The sequence below is a fragment of the Sceloporus undulatus genome, chromosome 2 (genome assembly GCF_019175285.1).
Source record: "Sceloporus undulatus isolate JIND9_A2432 ecotype Alabama chromosome 2, SceUnd_v1.1, whole genome shotgun sequence".
NCBI classification, from domain to species: domain Eukaryota; kingdom Metazoa; phylum Chordata; class Lepidosauria; order Squamata; family Phrynosomatidae; genus Sceloporus; species Sceloporus undulatus.
In genome coordinates, this window is record NC_056523.1 from 10,618,047 (window position 1) to 10,630,340 (window position 12,294).

Genomic DNA, 12,294 nt, shown 5'->3' on the forward strand with positions numbered 1-12,294 from the left:
AGTGGGCACTTGCTAACGGAGCGATTCGGGGGAGGGGCATCCGGATCATCCCAGTTCCCTCCATGTCTTTTACCCCAGTATGAATGGGGCCTCAGATAAGTGGTAATTATCAGACACAACACACAGCTTCTCTTGTGTTGGGGAAGTGGTAGGCTGGCCCCTGACTCACCTGCTAGGATGTTCTCCATTTCTGTGGGCTGGTCATTGCCATAAACGGAGGCAAAGTTCTGCAAGCAGACAAGGAAGGCACTGGCAACGTTGGCCAGGAGGCCGAGGACGGAGGGCTCACTGTAGAATACAGCTGGAAAACCTTCACTGCTGGCCATGAGTGCCTTTTCCTATGACTAGGATCCCAAGCAAAACATTATTTGAACAACACTGTAGGATAAGCTTGGAAAGGCAGGAGAAAATTTTACTCTGAAACATCTTCAAGTTAAAGAGCCTTGGAGAGAATCCACTGGGGAAACCCCTTCCTTGCAACCTCTTTGGGATGGGTGAGATTTGCTCTTAGGCAAGACTCTTCCATTTCAAAAGTGGAGTTGGCTTAGATGATGCTCCTTGTAGGTTGTATCCATAGTGGCATATTAATCTTTGGGTAGGGGAGAGGAATCTTTGGATGTCTGGAAAAAACCTTTTGCCATTCATGTTCATTTATGTTTATATGATTAGTTGTTATTGTTGTGTGCCTCCAAGCCATTTACGACTTATGACAACTCAGACAAACCTATCATGGGGTTTTCTTGGCAAGAGTTGTTCAGAGGAAGTTTGTGATTATCTTTCCCTGAGGCTGAGAGCATGTGACTTGCCCACTGTCACCCAGTGCAGATATATAATTCTAATAATATTAAAATGGCCCTACTGTTCTGTTGACTTCCTTTGCAGGTCTAAAGAAACATGGAGAAGCCTTTTAGTTGGACCGCTTGTTGAATTTGCCTCACATTGCTATAATTATATGATGTACATCCAAAGGGAGGCAGCACAATAAAGTAGTCAAAGTGATGGACTAGAGCTCCAGGAGACCAGGGTTCAAATCCCCCAACAGATGACCACTGTATGGCTTTGGGAGGTTAGCAAACTGCTGCATGATTTGGACAGCACTTGGTCTGGAATAACCAGTTTTTGAGCAAAAGTCCCTAATCTTTCCCATGAGTTCACACTTCCCCTTACATTTGGTCCTGCTGGGATTTTCCAGCTTCATCTCTGTGTGGAATCATTGGACTGTGTGATAGTTTAACCCACCCCCCCCCCCCCCCCCCAAAAAAAAAAAATAAAAATCCACAACTCAGATGTCCATTCACATGCCATCAGACTCATTGGTACATAGAAGGGTTTTTTCTGGGATTGCCCCCCCCCCTTAGTAGACTTTCCCTTTGACCACAAAAGGCTAAAATTAACAGTCAGCCACTCCCAATTCTTCTTTAGGCATTGGCTGCAGGACAAGAAGATGACAAGCAACCAGTTCCCAAAAACACCAAATGAGTCCTTCTGGACAGGAATCTGGAAAGGTCAAGAAGGAGTTGTAGACCAGGAACATGGAGATGGCTGGTATAGTGAGCATCACCTCTGACAGCAGGAAGCTGGGTTTTAGAGTTCTTGTTAGCATTACAGCCAAATGGTTACTGTTGTCCTATGGTACAGAAGAAGCTAATTTGTATTAGTTTGGAGATTCAAGGCTGAGAAAGACTAAAGGCTGAGAATGGACCAGGAGAATAAACCTTCCTTTAGCAGCTTGCTCATAAAGTCCACATGGCTTTTGGGATGAGTCATGCCTGTGCAGTTCAATTTTCTTGGTTTGGGCCTGCCCTATATCACTCTGGAAAGGCATCTTCCAATTCCACCTTCCTAGTTTTTTGTGGGTTTTTCAGGCTATGTGGCCATGTTCTAGAAGAGTTTGTTCTTGACGTTTTGCCAGCATCTGTGGCTGGCATCTTCAGAGAATGCTGGCATGGAAGAGAGTGGGGTATATATACACTGTGTGACCCTGTGTTTAGAGGAATCCATTTACATGCTAATCTGTGTATTCTTCTGTTGTTGAATGGCAAGGCCTCAGGATGGGAGGATATGCAAAGAGGATTTGTGTCTGTTTAATTAGTGGTCCATTGTCTGCTGGGAAAACCCCTGATCCAGGGTGATTTTCATTTGCATTTGCTGGGACTTGGTTTTAGTGTTTTTCAAGACTGGTAGCCAAATTTTGGCACGTTACACACCGCCATTTCGGACGTCCTTAGGACGTCCCAGTTTGAAAAAGGGGCGTCTCTTCTAGACACCCCTTACCCTGTTACGGAAAAAGGCTGTAACAAATGGCGGCGGCCGTTCCATACGGCCGCTGCCATTTTGATGTAGCGGACGCCCTGCGTCTGCACATCGCAGCCCGAAAGTGATGCCAGAAGGAGCGCGATTTTCGCACTCCTTCTTTGCAGTGCGGAGGAGTCACACGGTTTGGCTGCTGCGACTCCTCCGTGCTGCAACCGGAAGCGGCCTGAGACCACCCCTTTTAGGCGATCTGTAATGGGCCTTTGTTTACTTTCAGGGTTTCTTCCTTCCTGTTGAAGTTGTCCAGGTATTTATGGATTTCCATGGCTTCCCTGTGCATTCTGACCTGATAGTTGTTGCTATGGTCCAGAATTTCAGTTTTGTGCCCAGGATGGTTTATAATGTGTTCTGCTACTGCTGATTTTTTTTTCTGGCTGACCCAATCTGCAGTGTGTCTTGTGTTCCTTCATTCATGTTTGGACACTGCGTTTGGTGTTCCTGTCAGAAATGTCAGAAACAAACTCTTCTAGAACATGGCCACATAGCCCAAAAAACCCACACAAAACTAACTATGGATGCTGGCTATGAAAACCTTCAACTCCACCTTCTTAGTTCAGGGTATGTGCCACCAAGGCCAGGAGAGATGCTATTCCACCACAGGGATCCAGGAGCATTGGTCCTGGGAAAGTCTGGGCAGAACTGGTTGTTTAGGGGCTCATTTCTATCACTTGCTGTCAGGGCCTCAGGGGATGATGGAAACTACTGGGTAAAGGACTATGATCCTTTCTTTTTCTATTCTGTTTTATTTTATGTATTGTTCTCGTTGTTTTGTGCCTTCAAGTTGTTTCCAACTAAAGGTGACCCTATGATGGGGTTTTCTTGGCAAGCTTTGTTCAGAGGAGGCTTGCTATGGCCTTCTCCTTAGGCTGAGAGAGTGTGACTTGCCCAAGGTCACCCAGTGAGTTTCATGACTGAGCTGGGAATCAAACCCTGGTCTCCAAAGTTCGGCACTCAAACCACTATGCCGGACCCCTCTCTTTCCCCCGTGGAAGGACCCAAAGACAAGGCTAAACCAAGATAAAACTAAAAAACTGATTATTAAAACATTAAAACACAATTAAACAAAATGGCGTCTTAAAGCACCATTAATTTAAAAGGGTATAAAATCATTTTGAAAACATAGCAGATAAAATACAGTACCCCTTCTCTGATAAAAAGGAGCGTTCTGCCCAACCAATGTCTGTTCAATAAAAAGTTGCTTGCTGCAACAGTTTACTACCAATAAAGCTTAAACAAGGATATTTGTCATTTCCCCCCCCAGTATAAAACAATGTCATGGGACAGCTGGGACTGGAGTCAGTGTCAGCTCAGATAACACTTGTTCTTTTTAGATGCTGTTCGAAGATAGAAGAGCTTACCCTGAAAGATGGTGGATTCTCCTATGGATGTCTTTAAAAGGTGGTTGGATGGGCTGGATTAGATGGACCTTGGAGTTCCTTCCAACTATCTGATTCTATGGTTCTTTGATTCTGTGACACTGGGATCCCAGTTGTTAAGCCTGACCTGTGAGAAAGAGCCAGAGAACATGAAAAATGTGCATAGGTACATGATTGTACAAGCACCACACTGACACATAACATTCCTCTAAGTTGAACCCAGGACTTGGAGGAGTCACTTTTTTGGAGTAGCCAGTGGTCAGTCTGAGCAGGAATTCTGGAAGTTGCATTCCCAGAAAAGGATTTTTTTGAAGCCATATCACTGAACCTCCCTGGGCTGCCAAGCCTATGCCTTTAGTCCAGTGGTTCCCAAACTTTGGTCCTCCGGGTGTTTTGGACTTCAGATTGGCTAACAGTCAGGAATTCTGGGTGCTGAAGTCAAAAATATTTGGAAGAGCCAAGTTTGGAAATCACTACTCTAGTCTTTTCCGGCACCCTTGAAATCACAAATGCCAACATTGTATTTCATACACAGCTATGATCCTATTGCAGAACCATGGAAAAGCTCAGCTCTGCCATATATATTTTCCATTTTCTCAGTTTTCCCTGGTTTTTCCCAACTAGAAGGCTCTTCTCTTTGGCTTTTGATCCTTCACTCATGACCAAACCTCTCTGCACTGAAAGATGGATGTCATCCAAATCAGAGAGGCACACCCTGATGCAGCAACAAACCAGGAAATCCCACTGGAAATTCAGAGGTTTGGCTAGGTAGCTTGAGAAAGTGAGCCAAGTTACATGAGATAAGAGAAGGTAAGCCAAAAAGGGAGGATACAGCAACCCTTCATGCCTTGAGATTGTTCTGCTGTGGTGATGTTGCTGTTTGGTTATAATTCCAGTGACTTATTTTACAGTTTGCTCAGGGATACTTGAACATCAGCGGTTGCAAAATGGATTCAAACCTTTGCTCCTTGTGCCAGCCTGGGCAGCCACCTGCAACATGGCAGGTTGACCCAGCCTAGTGACACCACTCTTGGCAGACAGATACCTTAATGCACTTCTTTGTCTGGCCGGTGCGCTTTCTAAGCCAATTCTTGTGAGTTGTGTTTAAAAAGCATACATTTATTGAACCATTAATCTTAGCATTTTCTTGCAACTGACAAAACAGGTTAGTTTTGTTTCAACAGGCCTTTGGGAATTGTCTTTTTAGAGGAAGATGACTTTGACTCTTGACCAGTTCTGTAGCTTGTCCTCTGCCATGGAAAAACAGGACAGAGCAATGTAATACAATGGGGAGCAGATACCCCCACATCATACAGTGGAGTCATTAGAGTTGGCATGACTCAATGGGGCAACTCATGGTGTCACCCCCACCCCCTGCATTGACCTCCTCCTCCCATCTCAGCCCACACAGCATCCTTAGTCATGTTCTTTGTACTAATGCTACTCATAAATCACAATTCCCATATATCATTGAATATAATGGTAATAGTTGTGGCACATAACAACTAGCAAAAATAAAATTATACCTTCAAATTGCAATACTGTACATGCAACCTAAATGTTTTTACCTTTACATAATTTCATAGGCTTAAAGTAAAAATTTGGCAAGGTGTCATGTTTTGAAGAAAATTTTAAAAAAGCCAGAAAATAATAATTAAAAACCTGAAGCCTCTCTTTCCTCCTACTGCTGGTTTTCATTTGCATGGCTTTGCACAAGCGTCTTTTTTTGTTTCCTCGTGACCATCCCCCATATCGTAGGATATAAAATACAGCCTCTTCAAAAAGATATCCACAATATTCAGTGATATTCACTGAAAACAATGAGTCAGAAGAGAAAAACAATACGGCCAATATCCTATCATAAAAATTCTCTATTCTCAGTTATATTCAATATACAGTGGGGGGGGGGGAGGAATCTGTTCCGGGCCCTCCCCCCGTGTAAGGCAAATTCTGCATATGATCAAGCCCCATTCATTTGAATGGAGCACGCCCCTGTGGTGCGCACCATGGGCATGCACCCCATTTGCCATATTAAGGCTCGCCGTCTGCACGGACACACTGTACTATTAGCTGTACTTATGCTGTATCTCTTATCTCCTGCCACAAGTAATCATTAGGGAATGTGAGTTTGAGAAATCTGCAAACAATCTGGTTGCAATTAGTGTCTGGGGTAAGAACCAGCCGTTCATTTATAGAACCAACAGGACAAGTGGTGTTTCCTCCAGCCAGGTGAATACCTCACTGGCGAAGTCTCTGTTCCTTCTCCCAGCATCAACTCTTTCCTCCTACTGTGTCTCATCCTACTCACAACTTCTCTTCCACTGAGCCCCAGGTTTCTGCCAAAAAGGCAAGCATATGGGGAGCAGTGGTGCAACCCCAAATTAAGGGGTCACTTGGTGCAGCTTATACTCCTCGCACCTCCCTAATGATGCCCCTAACAGCATGCAAACCATACCTTCAGGACTCTCTCAGGCCTGAGTCACCTGTCCAGATTGGTGCTTAATGGTGCCTGCCAGGCCAAAGTCTCCTTTTCTCCTGGACATTTCCTGACCAGTAACAGTTTTTATGATCACCTTGGAAAGCTGGGAGGTGCCTGGGCATGTGGGCAGCTGCCTCATTTCTTGGAAGAGGAATCCTCCCTGGAACTTTTCTCTTGCACTTGGCTTCTTGTCCCCAATTATTGTTCTATCCCATTCTCCTCACTGTTTCCCATTTTTACAGTGTCCTCCAGCATGTAAAAGCATCCCCTGGAATCCCTTCCCACCTCACGGCTGATGTCACTGGCCACTTCTGAAATCCACTTGCCAGGGAGATATAAACCCTGACTCCACTGAGCCCTTCAGACACAACAGGACCCAGCATCCTTCAGCAAGTAGGAGCGACAACTCACACCACTTGGGAGACTTGCAACTACACCAGGATGGTCTACACAACCCTGAAGGTAAAGGCTGCTTGTCTTTTGGAAAGAGAAAGAAGCTCCCTTTTTTTGCTATAAATCTTTCCTCTTAAACAGAGTTCTGCTTTGGCAAAGTTGGGAGACAAACTTTGCTTTCTGTGACTCTTTCACTCTGTCATGCCTGTGAATTTCTTAGGATAAAAGCAACAGAAAGTCTCATGTGGCAGCTTTAAGGACTTCCAAGCTTTCTCTGGCACTAGCTTTCATACTTTCTAGCCTAGTTCTGTCAGATGCATTTGCGAGCTGGAGTCCAAATAAAACCTGTGAGCCTTTCAGGACCTCTAAGTCTCTCTTGTTTTTTCTGCAACAGGTTGACAAGGCTCTCCTCTTCCTTTAAATTATTTGCCAATCTCTCATCCTTTTATGGAAAATTAATATTGTCATAATCAGTAGTCTTGAACGTTTCTAATCAGAGGATAATATAAATGCCTTTATGTCTCTTTTTGCAGCGTGTAAGCTAACCCTCCTGAAAGCCAGCCAGAGCTCTGAAAGGGTGTTATTTTCCTTGCTTGCTTTCTCTCTACGCCCAAGCTTACTCACATCAAGAGTATGTTACCTTTCTAAATAAGTAAATAAGCATTCTACACCAAGAGAAATTTGAATTGGCTTCAAATTCGCTGTGCAAAAGGATCTGTAAATTCAGTGTTTCACTGAATTTAGCTATTTCTTGGATGACACGTGATTCCATTTGGATTGGCTGCGAAATGGCTGTGACGTTATCTGATATTCTCATGCTAAATAATGCTAAACAGGAGGATTGCCCTCGGATTCACCCTCAGATAACCATCCAATGTTCATTGTGTGAAAAAGTCCTATTTTTGATTCCATGCTGTTTTAACACAGCTTTGACAAAAGAATATTAGAGCAATGGATGTGTGTGGGTATGTCACAGCGCCCTGTCAATTTTGGCAACCAAGTGCCCTGTGCCTCTCTCCTAGAACTCCCACAAGGTCTTTGCTGCATCCAGACATGTGCACAGCATGGCTGCCAAAGGTATGTCTCTTTCTTTTGCAAAGACTTTGTGAGACCCTAAAAAAAATGTATGTGAGAAATTCAGCCTGGGTTAAGGAATCCCTTGTCTGGGGGCTGAACTGGAGGAGACATAATGTCCACATTTATTTATTTATTTATTTATTAAAAAGTGGTAAACGGCAGCTGCTGGGTGTAGGAAGGGAATAGTTATTATGAAGATTGCAGTGGGGGTGTATGTTAACTTCTTTCCCTGCTGTGATCCCAAAGAGAAGATCCCATGACTGCTATTTCACTGAGAGTTCTTCCTAATGTTTAGGTGGAATCTCTTTTCCTGTAACTTGCATCCATTGTCTCTGGAGCAGCAGAAAACAACCTTGTTTCCTCCTCAGTATAGCTGCCATGTCCCTTCTTAATCTTCTCTTCTCCAGGGTAAACATCCCCAGCATACCCAGGGCATGGTTTCCAGACCTTTCCACATTTTGGTCTCCCTCTTCTGGACATGCTCCAGCTTGTCCCTGTCCTTCATCCCCAAGCTCTATTTATTGTGCTTCTGAGATGTCAGGTGGAAGATGGGGCAAAGTTGTTTTCTGCCATGTCTTGCCCAATTATTGTTGACCCAAGCACCATTTGAATAGCACCTTTCTCATTCCTTACCTTGGCAGACTTGGAGAAGGGCTCTTCGGAAGAGACAGTCACAGGTACCTTTGCATCCTTCATCCACGGCATCCGTCCCGATCACCTCTCCAACACAGTTCGCCATCGAAGCAAGCGCATGATCCTTGACAGCATTGGGGTGGGGCTGGTGGGCAGCACTACCCACGTGTTTGACATTGCCCTGCGATATTGCCAGGTAAGGACCAGACTGACCATTACAATGTCCATGGTATTGCCATCCAGCTGTTAGAAGGCAAGGGACTGTGCCAATGAATCCTAGATTCCAAGGGGTCATCTCAGCAAGTTAGGAGTATCCCATCCACTTCTTGGTTTTGGTAGAAATTTACCAAACTTTGCAAAACTGTTCACATTCAGGGTGGAAAGAAATGGCGATCAAAATCATTTAAATGTAGGCGGAACAAAAACTGGAGGAAATCTCCATCCAGGCCCAGAGTTTTGAGATCGTAACAGGGAGTGAATTCTATACAGTATTTTTTTGGTGCCTGCTATTTTCCAACTTTTTGTTTCCTTCCCTCTGAGATGCTTGTCATCTTTAGCACCTCTACATCAGGCAGCAGGTACAAGGAAACTATACTGAAAACTATACTGTTGAATTTGACCCATGCAAATGAGGGAGATTTTGTCTTCCTTCCATTTTGGAAGCATTTACCAACAATTTGAAATGTCATATTTGGGAGGAAAAGAACTGAAGTGGGAAATGTACTGATCTCCCTATTCTTACCTGCATGAGGTGAGCTTCTCTCACTGGCTTCTTCCTTTCTCCTGAGTAGGAAACGTTCTCTTCCAGCCCGGTTAGCTCAGTTTATGGAAGGAAAGACCTAAAGATGTCTCCTCCTCTGGCTGCATTTTCCAATGGTGTGGCGGTAAGTTATTTCCATTCTTTTGTACCCCCTGAAAAGGGGAAGGCTGAAGGTGGGAGGTGAGTAAGCCACGGTTACTGGGACCAGTGGTGCTGGAAGGTAACTTTTCCCAGGCTTTGTGTCTAGAGGGCACTACATCCAGTCATCTTGCCAACCTACTTTCTACTCTCCTAATCTCCATGTATTGTGAAGTTGAAGGCTTTCATGGCCAGCATCTATAGTTTTCTGTGGGTTTTTTTGGGCTGTGTGTCCACGTTCTGGAAGAATTTATCCCTGATGTTTTGCCTGCCTCTGTGGCTGGAACTTCAGAGGTTGGTGGCATTGAAGTGAGTGAGATGGATATATTGCATGACTCTTAGTTGGGGGAAATGGATTTACATGTTAATCTGTTGTTGAATGGGAAGGCCTCAGGCTGGAAAGATATGCGGGAGGATATGTGTCTTTTTAATTAGCAACCCATTGTCTGCAACGAAATCCACAAACACCTGGACAACTTCAACAGGAAAGAAGAAACCCTGAAAGTAAATAAAGTTTGGCTATCAGTCCTGACAAACACCAAAATCAAGACTCAACACATGCAGATGAATATTATCCAGGGTCAGGGTGGGGAGTCACACAATATATCACACAATTATATATACCCCAGGGTCGGGGGGGGGGTGTCACACAATGTATATAACCTACTCACTTCCATACCACCAACCTATGAAGATGCCAGCCACAGATGTAGGCAAAACGTCAGGGATAAATTCTCCATGTATTTATCGGATTCTTTCTCACAGACCCACTCAATGGACTTTGATGATACCTGGCACCCGGCCACTCACCCATCAGGCGCTGTCCTCCCAGCCCTCCTGGCAGCCTCCCAGATGTTGCCACCATCCAGAAGACCCAATGGCCAAGACTTCCTGCTGGCTTTCAATGTGGGCATTGAGGTGCAAGGCCGGCTCCTGCGCTTCTCCCAGGAAGCTCACAATATCCCTAGGAGGTAAAGTCCATTTTGGTTCCTCCATAGATCACAATTGGCCAAGTCTTTGCCTGCTGGAGGAAGGAGATCAGAGAGGGGGCCAACCGAGCCTTCCATGGAAGGGAGTTTGCACAATTTGGGAGCTGCCACCAAGAAGGCCCTGTTTCCCAGGTCCTCACCTAAAATGGTGGTGGGACTTGGGCAGGCTTATGCTGGGATATGGCAGCTTTTTGGTATTTATTTATTTATGTTTTTTCACATATAATTTTTATTGCAGTTTCATTTAAACAGAATTGTATTATTCACGTTTCATAATTTTAACGTTAATCACATTATCTTCCCCCCTCCTTTAGACCTTCGCTAAATTTATTTTTTGCATCCAATATCATCAGTATTCTTATTCATATTCTTCATTCATGAAATATCTTATAAAATTTGCAACTTGTCAATTTTTACATATATATTTTCCATTCATCTTAAGGACCAATACTATTAAACTTTTTATAACTGGTATTTTCATTTAGTTGTAACATGAAAATTTACCCAACATCTATAGTCTCTCACATTCTGTTCCATATGTATTTGTTTTCCTCTTCCATTATTTAACTAACTGAATCTTCTTCTAGTTATTTTAAAATATTTCTTACTGTAATTGTATAACTATCTATTTACACCATCTTTCTTTCTTTACAATAGTTCATTACTAGTTTCCAGTCTTCATTCCAGTGTTTAAATGATCATTCATTTATCATAGCTGTAAGTCTGTCCACCTCTATCATGTCCAATATTTTATTTAAACAGTCGCCTAGTGTAGGTATTTATTTATTGGAAAAAAAATTGTATATGGCTTAGATCCAATCATTTCAAAGCAATGTAGATTGAGGAACACATGCACTTCACTGATGGTGACACACTATGTTGTCCATGAAAAAGATGTACTGTAAGTTTGAACTAAACTGAACAATATAAAACATGGCTTCCCTCTCTCAATTTGTTAAAGTCTGTGCCCCCCGGCCACTGTCCTCCTCAGAGGACCTCTGCTGTCCCCCGGCATTTTCCTTGACCATCCTCTGGGCTTTCTCTCCTAGGTTCCACCCTCCCTCCGTGGTGGGCACGCTGGGCAGTGCGGCAGCCACAGCCAAGCTCCTCTCCCTCAACACCAGCCAGTGCGGCCATGCCTTGGCCATCGCAGCCTCACTAGCGGGGGGTCCCATGGCCAATGCTGCCACCTCAGCCAAACCCTTGCATATTGGCAATGCCACCCGCCTGGGCCTAGAAGCAGCGCTCCTGGCCGCCCATGGGATCGAAGCCAACTCACTCATCTTGGATAACGTCCCTGGCTGTGCTGGATTCAATGCTTTTTATGGTGACTACCAGCCCAAACCGCTTTCCTCGTTGCTGGACAGCCACAGGTTCCTTCTTGAGGAGCAGGACGTTGCCTTCAAGAGCTTTCCAGCCCACCTGGGCATGCACTGGGTGGTGGAAGCCACCCTTTTGGCCAGAAACCTCTTTGTCAATTATTCTGGCCCTTTCTCACCCTCAGCAATCCACACCATCATCCTGAGAGTTCCTGTCTCCAAGTACATTGATCGCCCCTTCCCCAATTCACAACACGAGGCCAGGCACTCCTTCCAGTTCAATGCTTGCACTGCCCTCTTGGATGGCGAGGTGGGCATCTCCTCTTTCAGTGATGACAAGATCCAGCGCCATACGCTCACCCAGCTCCTGTCCAAGGTGGTGGTGGAACACCCAGAGAACAATGTGGCCAATTTCGACAAGATGTATGTGGAAGTGGCCCTGATCCTGCAGAACGGAGATGTCTTGACGGGGCGATGTGACACTTTCTATGGGCACTGGAGGAGACCTCTGAGCCATGAGTCACTCCTGCAGAAATTTTGGTCAAACGCTTCCCAGGTGCTTCCAGAAGGCAACGTGGACAGCATTATCCAAATGGTGGATGATCTGGAAAATCTCCCTGATGGTTCTTTGCTGGCTTTTTGCCTGCAGTTCTGAGAATAGTGTGGAGTCTCCAAAACCCTACAAGAACAGCAACAAGTGACAAGCTCAAATTTTGTAGGACTCTTCTTCCTCCAATTGAAAAACCATCTTGTATGATGAGAGTAACTTTGTAATAGGGGCCACTGAATTATTTCATTTCAGGTTTGCCATATCTGT

The 12,294-nt window shown here is 44.6% G+C and overlaps 2 protein-coding genes across 3 annotated transcripts in view; both read left to right on the forward strand.

Annotated features, from left to right (window-relative positions):
• LOC121921898 (zinc finger protein 397-like) overlaps positions 1 to 12,294 on the forward strand; it is a 942,727-nt gene that overhangs the window by 798,672 nt on the left and 131,761 nt on the right. The window lies entirely within an intron of this gene.
• Positions 5,696 to 12,132, forward strand: LOC121923666 (cis-aconitate decarboxylase-like). Its single transcript, XM_042454330.1, has 6 exons — positions 5,696 to 5,749; positions 6,498 to 6,630; positions 8,280 to 8,467; positions 9,063 to 9,155; positions 9,935 to 10,140; positions 11,208 to 12,132. Exons 1-6 carry the CDS (start codon positions 5,696 to 5,698, stop codon positions 12,130 to 12,132), a joined length of 1,599 nt encoding a protein of 532 aa, XP_042310264.1.

Excerpts from the sequence above, each read along its gene's own strand:
- LOC121923666 (XM_042454330.1), top strand. The coding sequence starts at position 5,696 with ATGGGCATGCACCCCATTTGCCATATTAAGGCTCGCCGTCTGCACGGA. Across the intron at positions 5,750-6,497 it reads GCCGTCTGCACGGACACACT|GGAGATATAAACCCTGACTC; the intron begins GTACTATTAGCT and ends TCCACTTGCCAG. Across the intron at positions 10,141-11,207 it reads GCTCACAATATCCCTAGGAG|GTTCCACCCTCCCTCCGTGG; the intron begins GTAAAGTCCATT and ends TTTCTCTCCTAG.